Source organism: Gorilla gorilla, chromosome 4, assembly GCF_029281585.2.
Source record: "Gorilla gorilla gorilla isolate KB3781 chromosome 4, NHGRI_mGorGor1-v2.1_pri, whole genome shotgun sequence".
NCBI classification, from domain to species: Eukaryota; Metazoa; Chordata; class Mammalia; order Primates; family Hominidae; genus Gorilla; species Gorilla gorilla.
In genome coordinates, this window is record NC_073228.2 from 154,890,634 (window position 1) to 154,903,231 (window position 12,598).

General features: G+C 47.5%; 1 protein-coding gene across 11 annotated transcripts in view; it reads right to left on the reverse strand.

The window, feature by feature from the left end:
• Positions 1 to 12,598, reverse strand: part of TNIP1 (TNFAIP3 interacting protein 1) — a 57,258-nt gene that overhangs the window by 9,395 nt on the left and 35,265 nt on the right. For all 11 annotated transcript variants that reach the window (XM_019027134.4, XM_055386238.2, XM_055386232.2 and 8 more), the window contains exons 8-11: positions 10,514 to 10,637; positions 6,530 to 6,619; positions 3,560 to 3,625; positions 3,204 to 3,335 (exon numbers count right to left, since the gene is read on the reverse strand). In XM_019027134.4, the coding sequence (XP_018882679.1) occupies positions 3,204 to 3,335; positions 3,560 to 3,625; positions 6,530 to 6,619; positions 10,514 to 10,637 (412 nt within the window). The remainder of the gene's footprint in view (positions 1 to 3,203; positions 3,336 to 3,559; positions 3,626 to 6,529; positions 6,620 to 10,513; positions 10,638 to 12,598) is intronic.

Below are 12,598 nucleotides of genomic sequence, written 5' to 3' on the forward strand. Positions count from 1 at the left end.
CTTCACAATGCTCACATGCAAAGCACCTGGGGTCGGTACAGTAATGTCCATCCGGTCCTGCCCTCAATTATTATGTGTCAATTTAAAATAATAATTAAAAAAAGAAAAAGCAGTAGCTCAGTTGAGTAAAAGACCCTGGATTCCAACACCAGTTCATCCACTAAGCAGCTGAGACCCCTGGCACTGCCACAGCCCTCTCTTGTCTAAGCTCACCTACCTGTCACAGGTACGGGGTTCCTCACGTGAGTCACACAGAGGCCTCAGGAGGCCTGTGAGCCCCAAAACTGAATGCAAAATTTTGTCTGTGTGTAATCTGCTAGAAAGAAAAGCCATAGTTCTGACCAGATTCACATGGGGGTCTTCCGTGATCCACAGAAAGCGATAAACTACTGATAATCCCTAACAGACACTGCAGCTCATACAGCCTTGGAGCCTAGAGGAGAGATGACACGCCCAGAGAGAACTGTGGCATAAGGCAGAGAGTGTTCCTCCGGAAAGAAACAAAATACTGTGGGGCTAAAAGAAAGATCACCACAGCTGAGGGAAGGCTTCCAGGAGGCGGTTCCATACCCTCTGCGGAACCAGCAGGGCTTCGCCACAGCCAGCCAAGACTGGGATGGCCTTTAGACAGCATCAAGCCCCAGCCCTGTAATACGATGGGAAACCAATGTCCAGAGAGGGGAAGTGACGTACCCAAGGCCACACAGTGAGCTGGGGCTAGAACCCAGGTTTCCTATTCCCTTGCTCTCTCTCCTTCCATGTCAAAGGAGGTGTTGAAACTAGGGGATGGCAGCACAGTGCAGTGGAAAGACCAGGCACATCCCCAAATAAACTATATATTCCTATGCATACATATATGCGAGAAACGTCTGGAAACAGATGCACCAAAATGGTAACAGTGGTTCCCTCTAGGGAGGGCCTGGGATCATGGCAGTGGGAGGTAGTCCAGGGAAACTTTCACTTTGTAGCGTGTGGACATTTCATAACTGTGTATTCACAGCATGTGATTAGGAGAGCAGTCGCAGGGGTTAGTTTTCACCCAGCCCTGTGTGACCTTTAGTCAGTACGGACTGCAGAGGGCAGACTTGGTCAGACCTCCTTGGGAATCGTTCTGGACTCCCATCAAGAGGCTCCCGGATGGGCATGGCCTTTACCGAAATACATACTTATCTACAGGGCCACGCCTTGTCATGAAACGTCCTACCTTCCCTATAGCTGACAGGGAAGAGCCCTCAGATTCCAGGGATTTGTCTCACCTACCACTGTGAGCAAGGGAGAGGGGCCAAAGAGCCAGGATGTCTGGCTGAGAGTCACCAGGTATGACTGTGCACTCATAAGGAAAGACAGAAGTGTTCTCCCTACCACACCTCCAAGGTAAGGGGGTGTCACAGACGTAGGCTGACTGCTCAAATAAGGCCCCTGGTGTCCCATGCTGATGGGAGGAACTCTGAAAGGCAATCCAGGTTGAAAATGTCCATTTTTAAGCTAGACAAAAGACCATGCCCAGTTCCCATGAAGGGGAAAACATGGTGACATAAATAAAATCTCCCAAGAGTCTGGCAGTCAAGTGGCCTTTCCTCTTTAAGCTGCTCCAAGGTCCTGATGGGCCTTGGCTGGTCTCAGTCATACATATGACTGGGCAGATACTACTACTTCAGGGGACCTGTTGTTTCACCCCAAGAAAGAATCTGGTCTCACTTATGCCCACTCTCTGATCTCTGTAACTTCTTCGTAGTACTTTTTTTTTTTTTTGAGACAGGGTCTCATTCTGTTGCCCAAGCTGGAGTGCAGTGACACAATCTCAGCTCACTGCAACCTCCGCCTCCCGGGTTCAAGCGATTCTCGTGCCTCAGTCTACCGAGTAGCTGGGACTACAGACATGTGCCACCACTCCCAGTTAATATTTGTATTTTTATTAGAGACGGGGTTTCACCATGTTGGCCAGGCTGGTCTCAAGCTCCTGACCTCAAGTGATCCGCCCACCTTGGCCTCCCAAAATGCTGTGTTTACAGGCATGAGCCACCATGCCTGGCCATATATTTTTCTTTTAAAGAAACAGGGTTTCACTCTGTTGTCCAGTCTGGAGTGCAGCGGCACGATCACAGCTCACTGAAGCTTCCAACTCCTGGGCTCAAGCAATCCTCCCAACTTAGCCTGAGTAGCTAGGTCTACAGGTGCACACTACCATACTCAGCGAATTTTTTAATTTTTGTAGAGACAAGGTGTGGCAATGTCACTGAGGTTGGTCTCAAACTCCTGGCCTCAAGCAATCCTCCCACCTTGGCATCCCAAAGTGCCAGGATCACAGGCACAAGCCACCCAACCCGGCCTTCTCTGCAACACTTATCACACTTTTACTTTATTTGCTTCTGTAATTAGTTGTCTGGCACCTCTTTCCCAGCAAGGGCAGGGTTGAGCTGTTCCTGTGGACTCTATGCCAAAGCACAATGCCTGAGACAGGCTCTGAAGACAAATACCTGGATGAATGGATAAATGAAGCTCTGTCTCATGTTGTAGCCCCTCCCCAACAAATCACCATCACTATGCTGAACACTTAGCAGCATCCCACCCCACCAAGTGCCATACAGCAGGCCTGCTTGGATCTTTTTTTTTTTTTTTTTTAGCAAGAGTTTCACTCTTGTTCCCCAGGCTGGAGTGCGATGGTGCAATCTTTACTCACTGCAACCTCCGCCTCCCAGGTTCAAGCAATTCTCCTGCCTCAGCTACCTGAGTAGCTGGAATTACAGGTGCCTGCTGCCACACCTGGCTAAGTTTTGTATTTTTAGTAGAGATGGGATTTCATCATGTTGGCCACGCTGATCTTGAACTCCTGACCTCAGGTAATCCACCCGTCTCGGCCTCCCCAGTTGCTAGGATTGTGAGTCATCGTGCCCGGCCACCTGCTTAGATCTTTTATACGGTGTGCTTCCCTGTACAGTTCCCCATTCCCTACAATTTTAATGGATCAAAAAGTTCTGAATAAAAACAAGAAAATGTGAAAAGCTGTAGTTAATGTAACTTTCTCAATTTTCAGATGGGAAACTGCAGTGCAGGGAAGGAATGTGCCTGTGTTTTTGGTCACCTAGCTCTTTGGCACTAGACCCCCGGGTCTCCTGACTCCTGCCCCTGGCTTATTTGCTCCACAGAACTCTTTGCTAATGTGGAGGGGAACTGACTCTGCAGGGACCAGCAGTCACACTTGCCTCCTCCATTTCAATCTTGGACTTGGCCAGGAGGAGCTTGCGGTCAAAGTCACGCTGCTTCTGCTCCCGCTCGGCCTCCAGGTCAGTCACCTGCTTCTGCAAATCAGCCAGCTTCTGACGCAGCTCAGTGATCTGGGTTCAGAGGCAGAGAGGAGTGTGTGAGGCAAGGATGTAGAGCACTTGCAGGATGTGGGCAGGGCCTGGCTGCCCCTGGGCCCTCCAACACTGCCCCCAACTTCTCCTCTGGGCCATAATGGGGCTCAGCGTGGCCACTCCCCAAGGTTCAAAGCTGCTAAAGAGGCAGCGAGATGAAGACCAGGCATGCCCTGTGGGCGTGGCCAGGAACCCCACATTACCTTCTGCTCATACTGCTGCTTCATGGACCGGAAATGCTGGTCCCACTGCTTGTTCACTTCCAGCAGCTGTGGGGAGAGACTGGAGTTAGCAGGAGATGAGCAGAGAAGGAACAAGGAGAGCCATCTCCTGCCCCATGTACACCAGCGTCCCAAGGTGTGCTCGGTGTGTGTGAATAGTGGCTACAGACACTGTCTCCAACCGTCACCTCTCGAAAACTCAATGTTGCTCAAAGCCATCCACCTTCATCCACTGCTGCATTTTACCTTGCCAGGAAAGCAAGATTAACACTAAGACATGGAAACTACATCATTCTGGCGAATAATTATGGAACACACACACCTCTTTGGAGGGCAGTCTGGGATTATGCATTGAAATTTCACATTTTCATCAACTTTAACCCAATAATTCCACTCTGAAGAATTTAACCAATAGAAACACTTACACAAGTGTGCAAATATATATACACAAGGCTAATCATCTCAGCAATACCTGTATTACAAAAAAATCCAGAGGCCAATCTAAGCACAGAAGATAGGTTAAATAAACGATAGTATAAACAGACAATGTGCAGCTGTTAAGAAAATAAGAAAATAGGCAGCCAGGCACAGTGGCTCATGCCTATAATTCCAGCACTCTGGGAGGCCAAGGTGGGCCAATTGCTTGAGTTCAGGAGTTTGAGACCAGCCTGGAGAATATGGCAAAACCCCATCTCTACAAAAAATACAAAATTTAGCCGGGCATGGTGGCACACATCTATAGTCTCAACTACTCGGGAGGCTGAGATGGGAGGATCACCTGAACTTAGGAGGTGGAGGCTGCAGTAAGCCAAGATCATGCCACTGCACTCTAGCCTGGGCAACCAAAGTGAGACCCTGTCCTAAAAAAAAAAAAGAAAGAAAAGAAAAAAAGAAAACAGAAAATAAAGCACCTAACACACTTCCTCAGTTCGAAGATGACACTATCCACCATACTCTTGATATAACAATTCCTCAGGGAAGAAAAACAACCCTACATCATCAACTAAATAAAACAAAAGGAGTATTGGCCCTGCCCCTTAAGATATGTCATAAGGATCCACACCAATTTCAAAAACATTGTATATGATAAAAAAAATTACTAAGAATTAAAGGAATATAGCATATGTTACAGATATGAATAGATACTCTCAAAGGCAGTTAATTTTTTTTTTGGAGGCAGGCCCAGGCTGGAGTGCAGTGGTATGATCATGGCTCACTGCAGCCTCCTGAGCTCAAGTGATCCTCCCACCTCAGCTCCCCCGAGTAGCCGAGACTACAGGTGTGTACTACCACACCCAGCTAATTTATTTTTTGTAGAGACAGGGTCTTGCTATGTTGCCCAGGCTGGTCTCAAACTCCTGGTTGCAAGTAATCTTCCTGCATCAGCCTCCCAAAGTGCTGGGATTACAGGTGTGAGCCACCACGCCTGACCCAGTTAATTTTTTAAAAAAGAAAAGAAAAAATAATCTGTAAAGCAGTGTGTGTATATACATATATATACACACACGTATAGGTATAATTTTATTCTACTTTGAAAAAAACTGAGGGATATGCAACAAACTGTAATCAGTTGTGGTTTTCTCTAGGAGGTGGTATTCTTGATCTTTTTGTAATGAGCATTATATCACTTTTGAAATCAGAAAAAAGACGCTTATAACAATACAAAAAGAAATCTAAAACTAATATGCACATCAAGAAGCTTTCAAATGTGCGGGAGGATGAGGGCAGGCAGGCTCAGGGTTCTAGAGAAGCACCTGGGCTGTGTGGAGAGGGGCTAGACGGAACAGACAGAACAAGTGTCTACCAAAAAGGAGCTGCACTTTGACCTCGGGTCTGGAAAGACTGGACTAGACTGGGGGTGTGAGGAGGGGGAGGAACACACGTGAGATCCATGGGAAGAGGCGGAATGGACTGCAGCACAGGGACTCTGCTGTGTGGCTTCTCTCTTGGCAGCAGAGGGAAACTAAGAGCCTCTTACGAACTGGCTCCTGCACCTTAGTGGGACTGGGGGACATTTAAACTACCTAAAGACCTGGCCATCGCCTTAATGCAGTTTAGGAATCCACTCAGTATTCTATGGCAGGCTTTGGCTGCTGGCTGGTCCTTTTCATTCTTGCCTAAGAAAATTCTTGAAATGGGAGTCTCAAAATATCTGCAAAGTAGCTACACCAATAGAGGTAGGTAGCTATTTTTTTTTTTTTTGAGATGGGGTCTTGCTCTGTTGCCCAGGCTGGCATGCGGTGGCACGGTCTCGGCTCACTGCAACCTCAGCCTCCCGGGTTCAAGTAATTCTCCCTGCCTCAGTCTGAGTGGCTGGGATTACAGGCATGTGCCACCATGCCGTTAATTTTTTGTATTTTTAGCAGGGACGGGGTTTCGCCATGTTGGCCAGGTTGGTCCCGAGCCTCTGACCTCAGGTGATCCACTCGCCTCAGCCTCCCAAAGTGCTGGGATTACAGGCATGAGCCACCACACCCAGCCAAGGTAGCTTTTAATGTTAAAAATTTTGACAGTAAATTTATGGAGCCTCCAGGCTAGTGGGAAGCGGCCTTAATCCCTTCCTTCCATGATGGGTCCTCCCTAAACCATCTCTCAAGGGTCCCTCCACTCCTCATCAGTGATGCTAAAACTTGCCTAACTTATCACAACCTCTTTCCACCATCCAAGGTCTACCATAGGAGCCTGCCTAAACTCTACCCCCAACAATTTTAGGCCATGCCCCACATGCCACCTCCTCAGAGTGACCGCTGTAGGCAAAGGGACTGATCAAGAGAGGACAGTCCAGGGCAAGGAGTCAGACCTCATCCATGGGCAGGCGGGTCAGTGGTCACCATGCCAACTCCTCATGGTGACCTGGGACCTGCCAGAGCCAGGAGGCCAGGGCAAGCCTTTGTGCTGCTGCTCCCGGGAGGTAAGAGGGATCCTCCCACTACTGCCACCCCGGCCACCTACCTCACTGCGCTGCTGCTCCAGCATCTTCACCTTCTTCTCGGCTGCGCCCAAGGCCACCACCTCTGGGACCTTACCTGCCGTCACACTAGCCTGGGGAGAAGCACAGAGGGGCCTTCACCAAAACCTCAATACAAATTATCTCACCCAGTCTCGGTGCTCCTCTAAGACCCCTCACCCAAGTGGCCCCAGCCCTCTGTCTCCCTATTCCTCCCACCCAGCAGGACACCACTAACCATCCCAGTCATGACTACGTCCCCTTCTAGAAGTCTACAAGATGATGATTCCCCCTCCCTGACTCAGGGTGGCTGCCAGGCCCTCTCCCCTTCCCTTCTCCCCTCCCTACAGTCATTCTCCCTGTTTAGGTACAACCTCTAAGGTACTACCAGCCACTCTCCTCACTCCCTACACACATCAGCCAAAAAACTCTCTGGCCTGGAACGTAAGACATTTGAGATATAGATACAGACAGATATAGATATAGATATATTCATTCTATAAAACATATATGTTTTATAAAACTTTTACAAAAGTTAAAGTTATATAAAATGTTTATTTAAAAACATTTTTAGAAAGATGCAGAAATAAAGATCTGTGTAATACACATAGATGTTTCCCAGCTCTGTCGTCTGTAAGGGGCTAAAGCAGAGACATCCAGCAGCGCTGAGCAAACCTAGTGCTCAGTTGGTTTCTAAATACCATTTTCTTTTTATTAAAAAGAAACAGGGCTGCTTTGAGGGGCTGGAGCAGATAAAATATAAGGTGGAGCAGATAAAATATAAGGTGAGTTTGATGCATCTTATAGTGACAGAAAGTAAGGAAGTGCTCAAATGAATAATACTAATAACAATAATAATAAAAGAGCATGTCAAAAGGGCACAGGAGACAACCTGAAAAAAACATCTATGGCCAAAACGGGAACACTTTGAACAGCAAAATCCATCACAATAGTATTGGATTATAAGTCACAGTATGAAATAAATACTCTTGAGTTCATACTGATAGAACAAAATAGCTGAATAAATAAATAAATGGGGGAGAAGGGACAGCTCTTCCTTACAAAAGAATTCTGATTAATAAGTGTAGGAAGAATGAGGAAAATACGAAATCACCATTCCATCACTACAGTAATAACTGCTGCAGGTGGAGATCCACCAATGGTCACTAAAATCGGTGAGTGAAAGTTTAAGGAAAAATAGAGTATTTGCATAGTCTCTAAGTTTCTTCTCAAAAATGAACATTTATTAATTCCAAAGAGAAAATTGGTCACTTGATTGCAGAAACTTGAAAGACAGCACTTGGCCAAGTGATGAAGGTTAACAGTAGTAAAACACTGACATCATGTACCCCTGGTCTGCTGGACTGAGAAATATTCTGCACACTCTGATGTACACGGAAAGTCACCTCCGTGAGATTCTTGCCAAAACACGTAACCTCAATCTCCTCATGAGATCCAATCACTTGTGAGGCATCAATTGTGACAGCAAATAAGTCTATACTGAAAAACATTCTACAAATAACTGGCCAGTACAACTCAAAAGTTTCAAGGTCATGAAAAGCAAGGAACAGCTAGGAACTGTCACAGACTAGAGGAAAATGAGGGAGAAGAGACAACTGAATGCAATGTGGGATCCCAGACTTCATGCTGGCACAGGACAGGACATGAGTGCAAATCTGGTGAAATCTGAATAAAGTCTGTAGTTTACTAAGTAGTACATGCCATTAATTCCTAGTTTTGATCATTTAACCTGGGTTCTATAAGATGTTGCCATTAGGGGAAGTAAAGGAAGGGGATAGGGGAACTCTCTAGACTATTTTTGCAACTCTTCTGTAAGTCTAGTTATACCAAAATAAAAAGGTTTAAAGGTTAAAAAAAAAAATAGCAAGTGCTGGGGTGAAACAGCAGACAAGGCCAGTACTCCAGAGAGTGTGTGTCGACTCCATCTCCAAGCCCCTCTGTGATGGACACCAAGACCCTCGTCTTCTCTGGGCTTCAATGCGATCAGAAGCTCAAACAGAAGAAGGTCTGCAGGCCCCATCCGGACTTCTGACATTGTCTGCCATCATCCTGGAGTCAGATTCTCTCTATTCTCAGCGTTCTCTTTCCAGCGTTCTCTTTCCCTCCACACTGCACCCCCAAGTGGCTTCAGGTAGGGCTGGGGGCAGAGCTTGCCCCCTACAGGCTCAGGCCTGTAAGCACACCATAGCACCAAGAAGCAAGGTGAGGGGGAGCCCTCCAAGGAAGGTCACGCCCTTTGAGAAAGGGGACAGACAGGCCTGCCCACTTGAAATCTGCGGCATCTTGGATGGCAGCTGTGCTTAGCAAAAAGGTCAACAAGTTACTGGGGAAGGAGGAAGAGGGTGGATTCCAGGCTCCAGGGTGGTGCACCCTGAACCTCCACGAGGGAGAGAGGAGTCCACGTGGAGTCAGCAGAGCTGGCTGCTGGCCCCAAATCTCCCCTAAAGAGCAACAGCTAACGTTCACTGTTTACGACGCTAAACCTACTTTACAAGCATTGCACCACTGAAGCCTCACAACCACCCCTTGAGGCAGGTGTTACTATCTTCATTTTACAGAGCAAACTGAGGCCTAGGAGTCTTATGTGACTTATCCAAGGTTGCAGTGCTGGTAAAAGGTGGAGCTAGTATTCCACCTGCATGCAATTCCAAGGCACACTCATCGCGCCTCTGTAACACATGCCTCTAATGAGACAGGTGACCCTGGGGCACAAGGGCAAGTCGCTCCCACTCTCAGGAAGGGCAGGAAGAGCATTTGGCTCGGGGCTTTCAAGGAAGATGAGTGGAGGTTAAAGGGCACAGGAAAAGTAAAGAGACCTGTCCAGGGAATTCCACACCTGAGGCAGCTCAGAGAACCCAAGGGAGAACAGCCGAGTCTACAAGTCCCTCCCACAAGAGGGCAGACAAGGCAGGATCTGATTTGGGGAATAAAGGCAAGAAAAGAGGATCTCCATGGGCTGGGATTCGGAAGACCAGGGAAGAGCAGACTTTCACCATTTATCAGCATGTTTCCCTGGCCGTACCCTACATCTGCCTGATAGCAGGTCACACAGAAATCCTGATTATATGATGTTACTTGACCTCTCCAAACCTATGGCCATAGCTATAGAATGGAATACTAGTCCCAGCCTTGCCTACTCTATATGTAGAGATGAGGCCCAAATAAAATAATAGATTTGCATGTCCTGGGTAAACTCTACATTGTCACATAGTAATAAGGAATTAAGCCATTACGGTAATTACTACTATTGCATAGGTGTAGGGTGGGTTAAAGACATTGAGCCCTACTGTTCAGCTATTAAACCCCATTAAAGGGTGAAGTAAAAACATGTTGGTAAAGAGTTGGGACTCAGCTCTGCAGCAAGGGGAATGGTAACGACTGGGCAAGGGGTGCAGAGTCTGCTCCTGCTTGGGACCTGGATGTGGCCAGTGCTGGGACTAGAGGATAGGGGAGTGGGCCAGCCCTGCAGCATCACCAGACCACACAGACACTAGCCAACACCCTCCCCTCTCCACTTTAGAGGCTCCAGAGACACAATCCCAGGAGCTTAGCAGAATCCAAGGGAGCTTGCTCAACCAACCTAACTCTGCCAGGAATATCAAAGATGTTAAACTGACTTTTGGGAACCACTCTCTAAGACAGACCTTGACAAACTGGAATGTGTTTAGGGAATGCACCCAGACTGAGCAAATGACTCAACACCACCTTCTATGAGCAATGGCTGAAGGAACTGGAGCTAGTTAGCCAGGAGAAGAGAAGGCTTATGAGGCCCATGAAGCCACAGTGACTACCAGCAGCCTCTAAGCATGGAGGTCAGGCCAAGTAAAGAAAAAAACACGTAACAGCTAGAACCTTCTACCACTGGCACTGGCTGCAGGAGGGAGGAGGCTCACTGTCACTGGAGCTGGTAAGCAAAGGCTGAGTACCTGCAACCAAGGATGCTACAGAAGGAATTTCTGACCACATACCTGCTGCTGTCCAGCCACTGCCTTCTTGCCTGTCCCTTCCATCTTCGGTGAGCCTGGCCGCCCAGATGCACCCTCTTTGTTGCCATTGCTCATCAACAACTTCTTGAGCTCCAAATTTTCCTCCCTGGGATGGAGGTAAACAGAGAAATCACAATGCTGACCCTGAGTTAAGAAACCTACAGGGCTCCTTAATGCTCACTATCGCATGAGTTGCAGCTGAGCCCCAGGGAGTACTGCAGGATCCTGAAACCTGCCCTCCTGGAAAACCAAAAAGGGCATCTTCAGCTACCTTGCTCTCAATCTGTGGGCTTCCCTGGAGGTCTCTGATTGTCAATGGCAGGGTTTCCCCAGCTGTGGAATTTCTATGCACACAAGACCTTCAGGATATATCCAAACACTGCATTAAATAACCCTGGATCACATTCTAGTGAGAAAGTGACACCCTTTCCAATTATCTTCACATTTCTTGTGTAGACCACGGAGACGGTGCTAGCTTGGTGCTAACAGGCCCTGGGCACCTCTCTAGTTACTCGCCAGTTTCCCTCGTTAACACAGAAGGTGCAGGCTGCAGGCCCAGAGCCTTCAATGTGCAATGATCCTTAGCCTGAATTTATTAACATCCTTTCACTTTCATTGTATTTAGAGTTATCTTCTATTTATCACAGGTAATGCTGTTTTCCATTTACTCTAGTTAAAGTTTCCTTTATAATTTTAAGTAAAAAGATGAATCAAATTAAAGTAAAATTCTAAGTAACTAATAAGGCAGGTGATAGAGGATAACGTAAAATTAGTGATGTGGATTCAGGTCTGACTAAAATGTTTCTTCTTTCTTTTTTTTGAGATAGGGTCTCGTTCTGTCACCCAGGCTGGAGTATAGTGGCCCAATCTCGGCTCACCACAGCCTCGACTGCTCCTACTCAAGTAATCCTCCCACCTCAGCCACTCCCAACCTCCCCCACCACACACCCCCACCCTCTTGAGTAGCTGGGACTACAGGCACACCACCACACCCAGCTAATTTTTTTGGTATTTTTTGTTGGGGCTGGGGGAGGGGTGGTGATGTATTTCACCAGGCTGGTCTCAAACTCATGGACTCAAAGCAATCCTCCCGCCTTAACCTCCCAAAGTGCTGGGATTACAGGTGTGAGCCACAACGCCCAGCCACCATTTCTTTATGTTCTATTTGCCAGCTGAGTTTCCGCTTGAAAAACCAATAAGTAAAATGACTTTCCCAAGGTCATACAGCAGAGACTTGCATTCTTGCCTTCTAATCCGTGACTTTTTTCCCCAGCTTCAGTTTTTGAATCCATGGATGGGGTCATTAGGGCTATAAAAACCCCAAAAGTGCATCCTCGGCCATCCAAAAGCAAATAAATTACACACTGATTCAAAATAGCCAGTGGCTCAGTAGTTAAACATTACTTCTGTGGCCATACTTACGAAGTTTATATTCCTTCTCTTTCTGTTGATTCTAATAAGAAACAGGAGAGGAGGGAAAAACAGAGTGGCAAGTCCTGTCTATAACACGGGCCTTTCCTATGTGCCTGAGCCCAACTGGTGCCCTCCAGATGACTCATCACCCAAATTGTCCAGGACCACAGTGCAGGCAGGAATTGTGGCCACTCACAGGATGGAGAGCAAGGAGGCCCAAGTTCTTGTGGTAAGACTCCAATCAAGTCCCTGCCTCTCCCTGGGCCTCAGTTTCCCCTCTGCACAGTGAGAGGTCTGTCTGCATGATCTCCAACGGCTTGTCAAGCTCTGACAGTCAAGATCAGTGTTTCCCAAGGCGTGATCCTGTGCCTACCTCGGTCATAATCACAGAGACTCCTGGTGAAATGCAGGCTCCTAGGTCTTGCCTAAGACCTGTCAATTCAGAATCTTGCAAAGGAAGGAAGGGAAGGCATATAAACTTGTAATGCCTTTCCCTGACCCTCAACCCTCAGTTAAGTCTAAGCCCCCTAGTCCAGTGGGGGAGCTCTCATGTTCTCAGGAAGACAGAGCAGGGTGAGATGGTGACCAGCAGGAGGCAGCAAAGTCCTGAGTCCTCTGGACAGCCAGTTCACCGTTAACAGGGGAGAGAGGCAA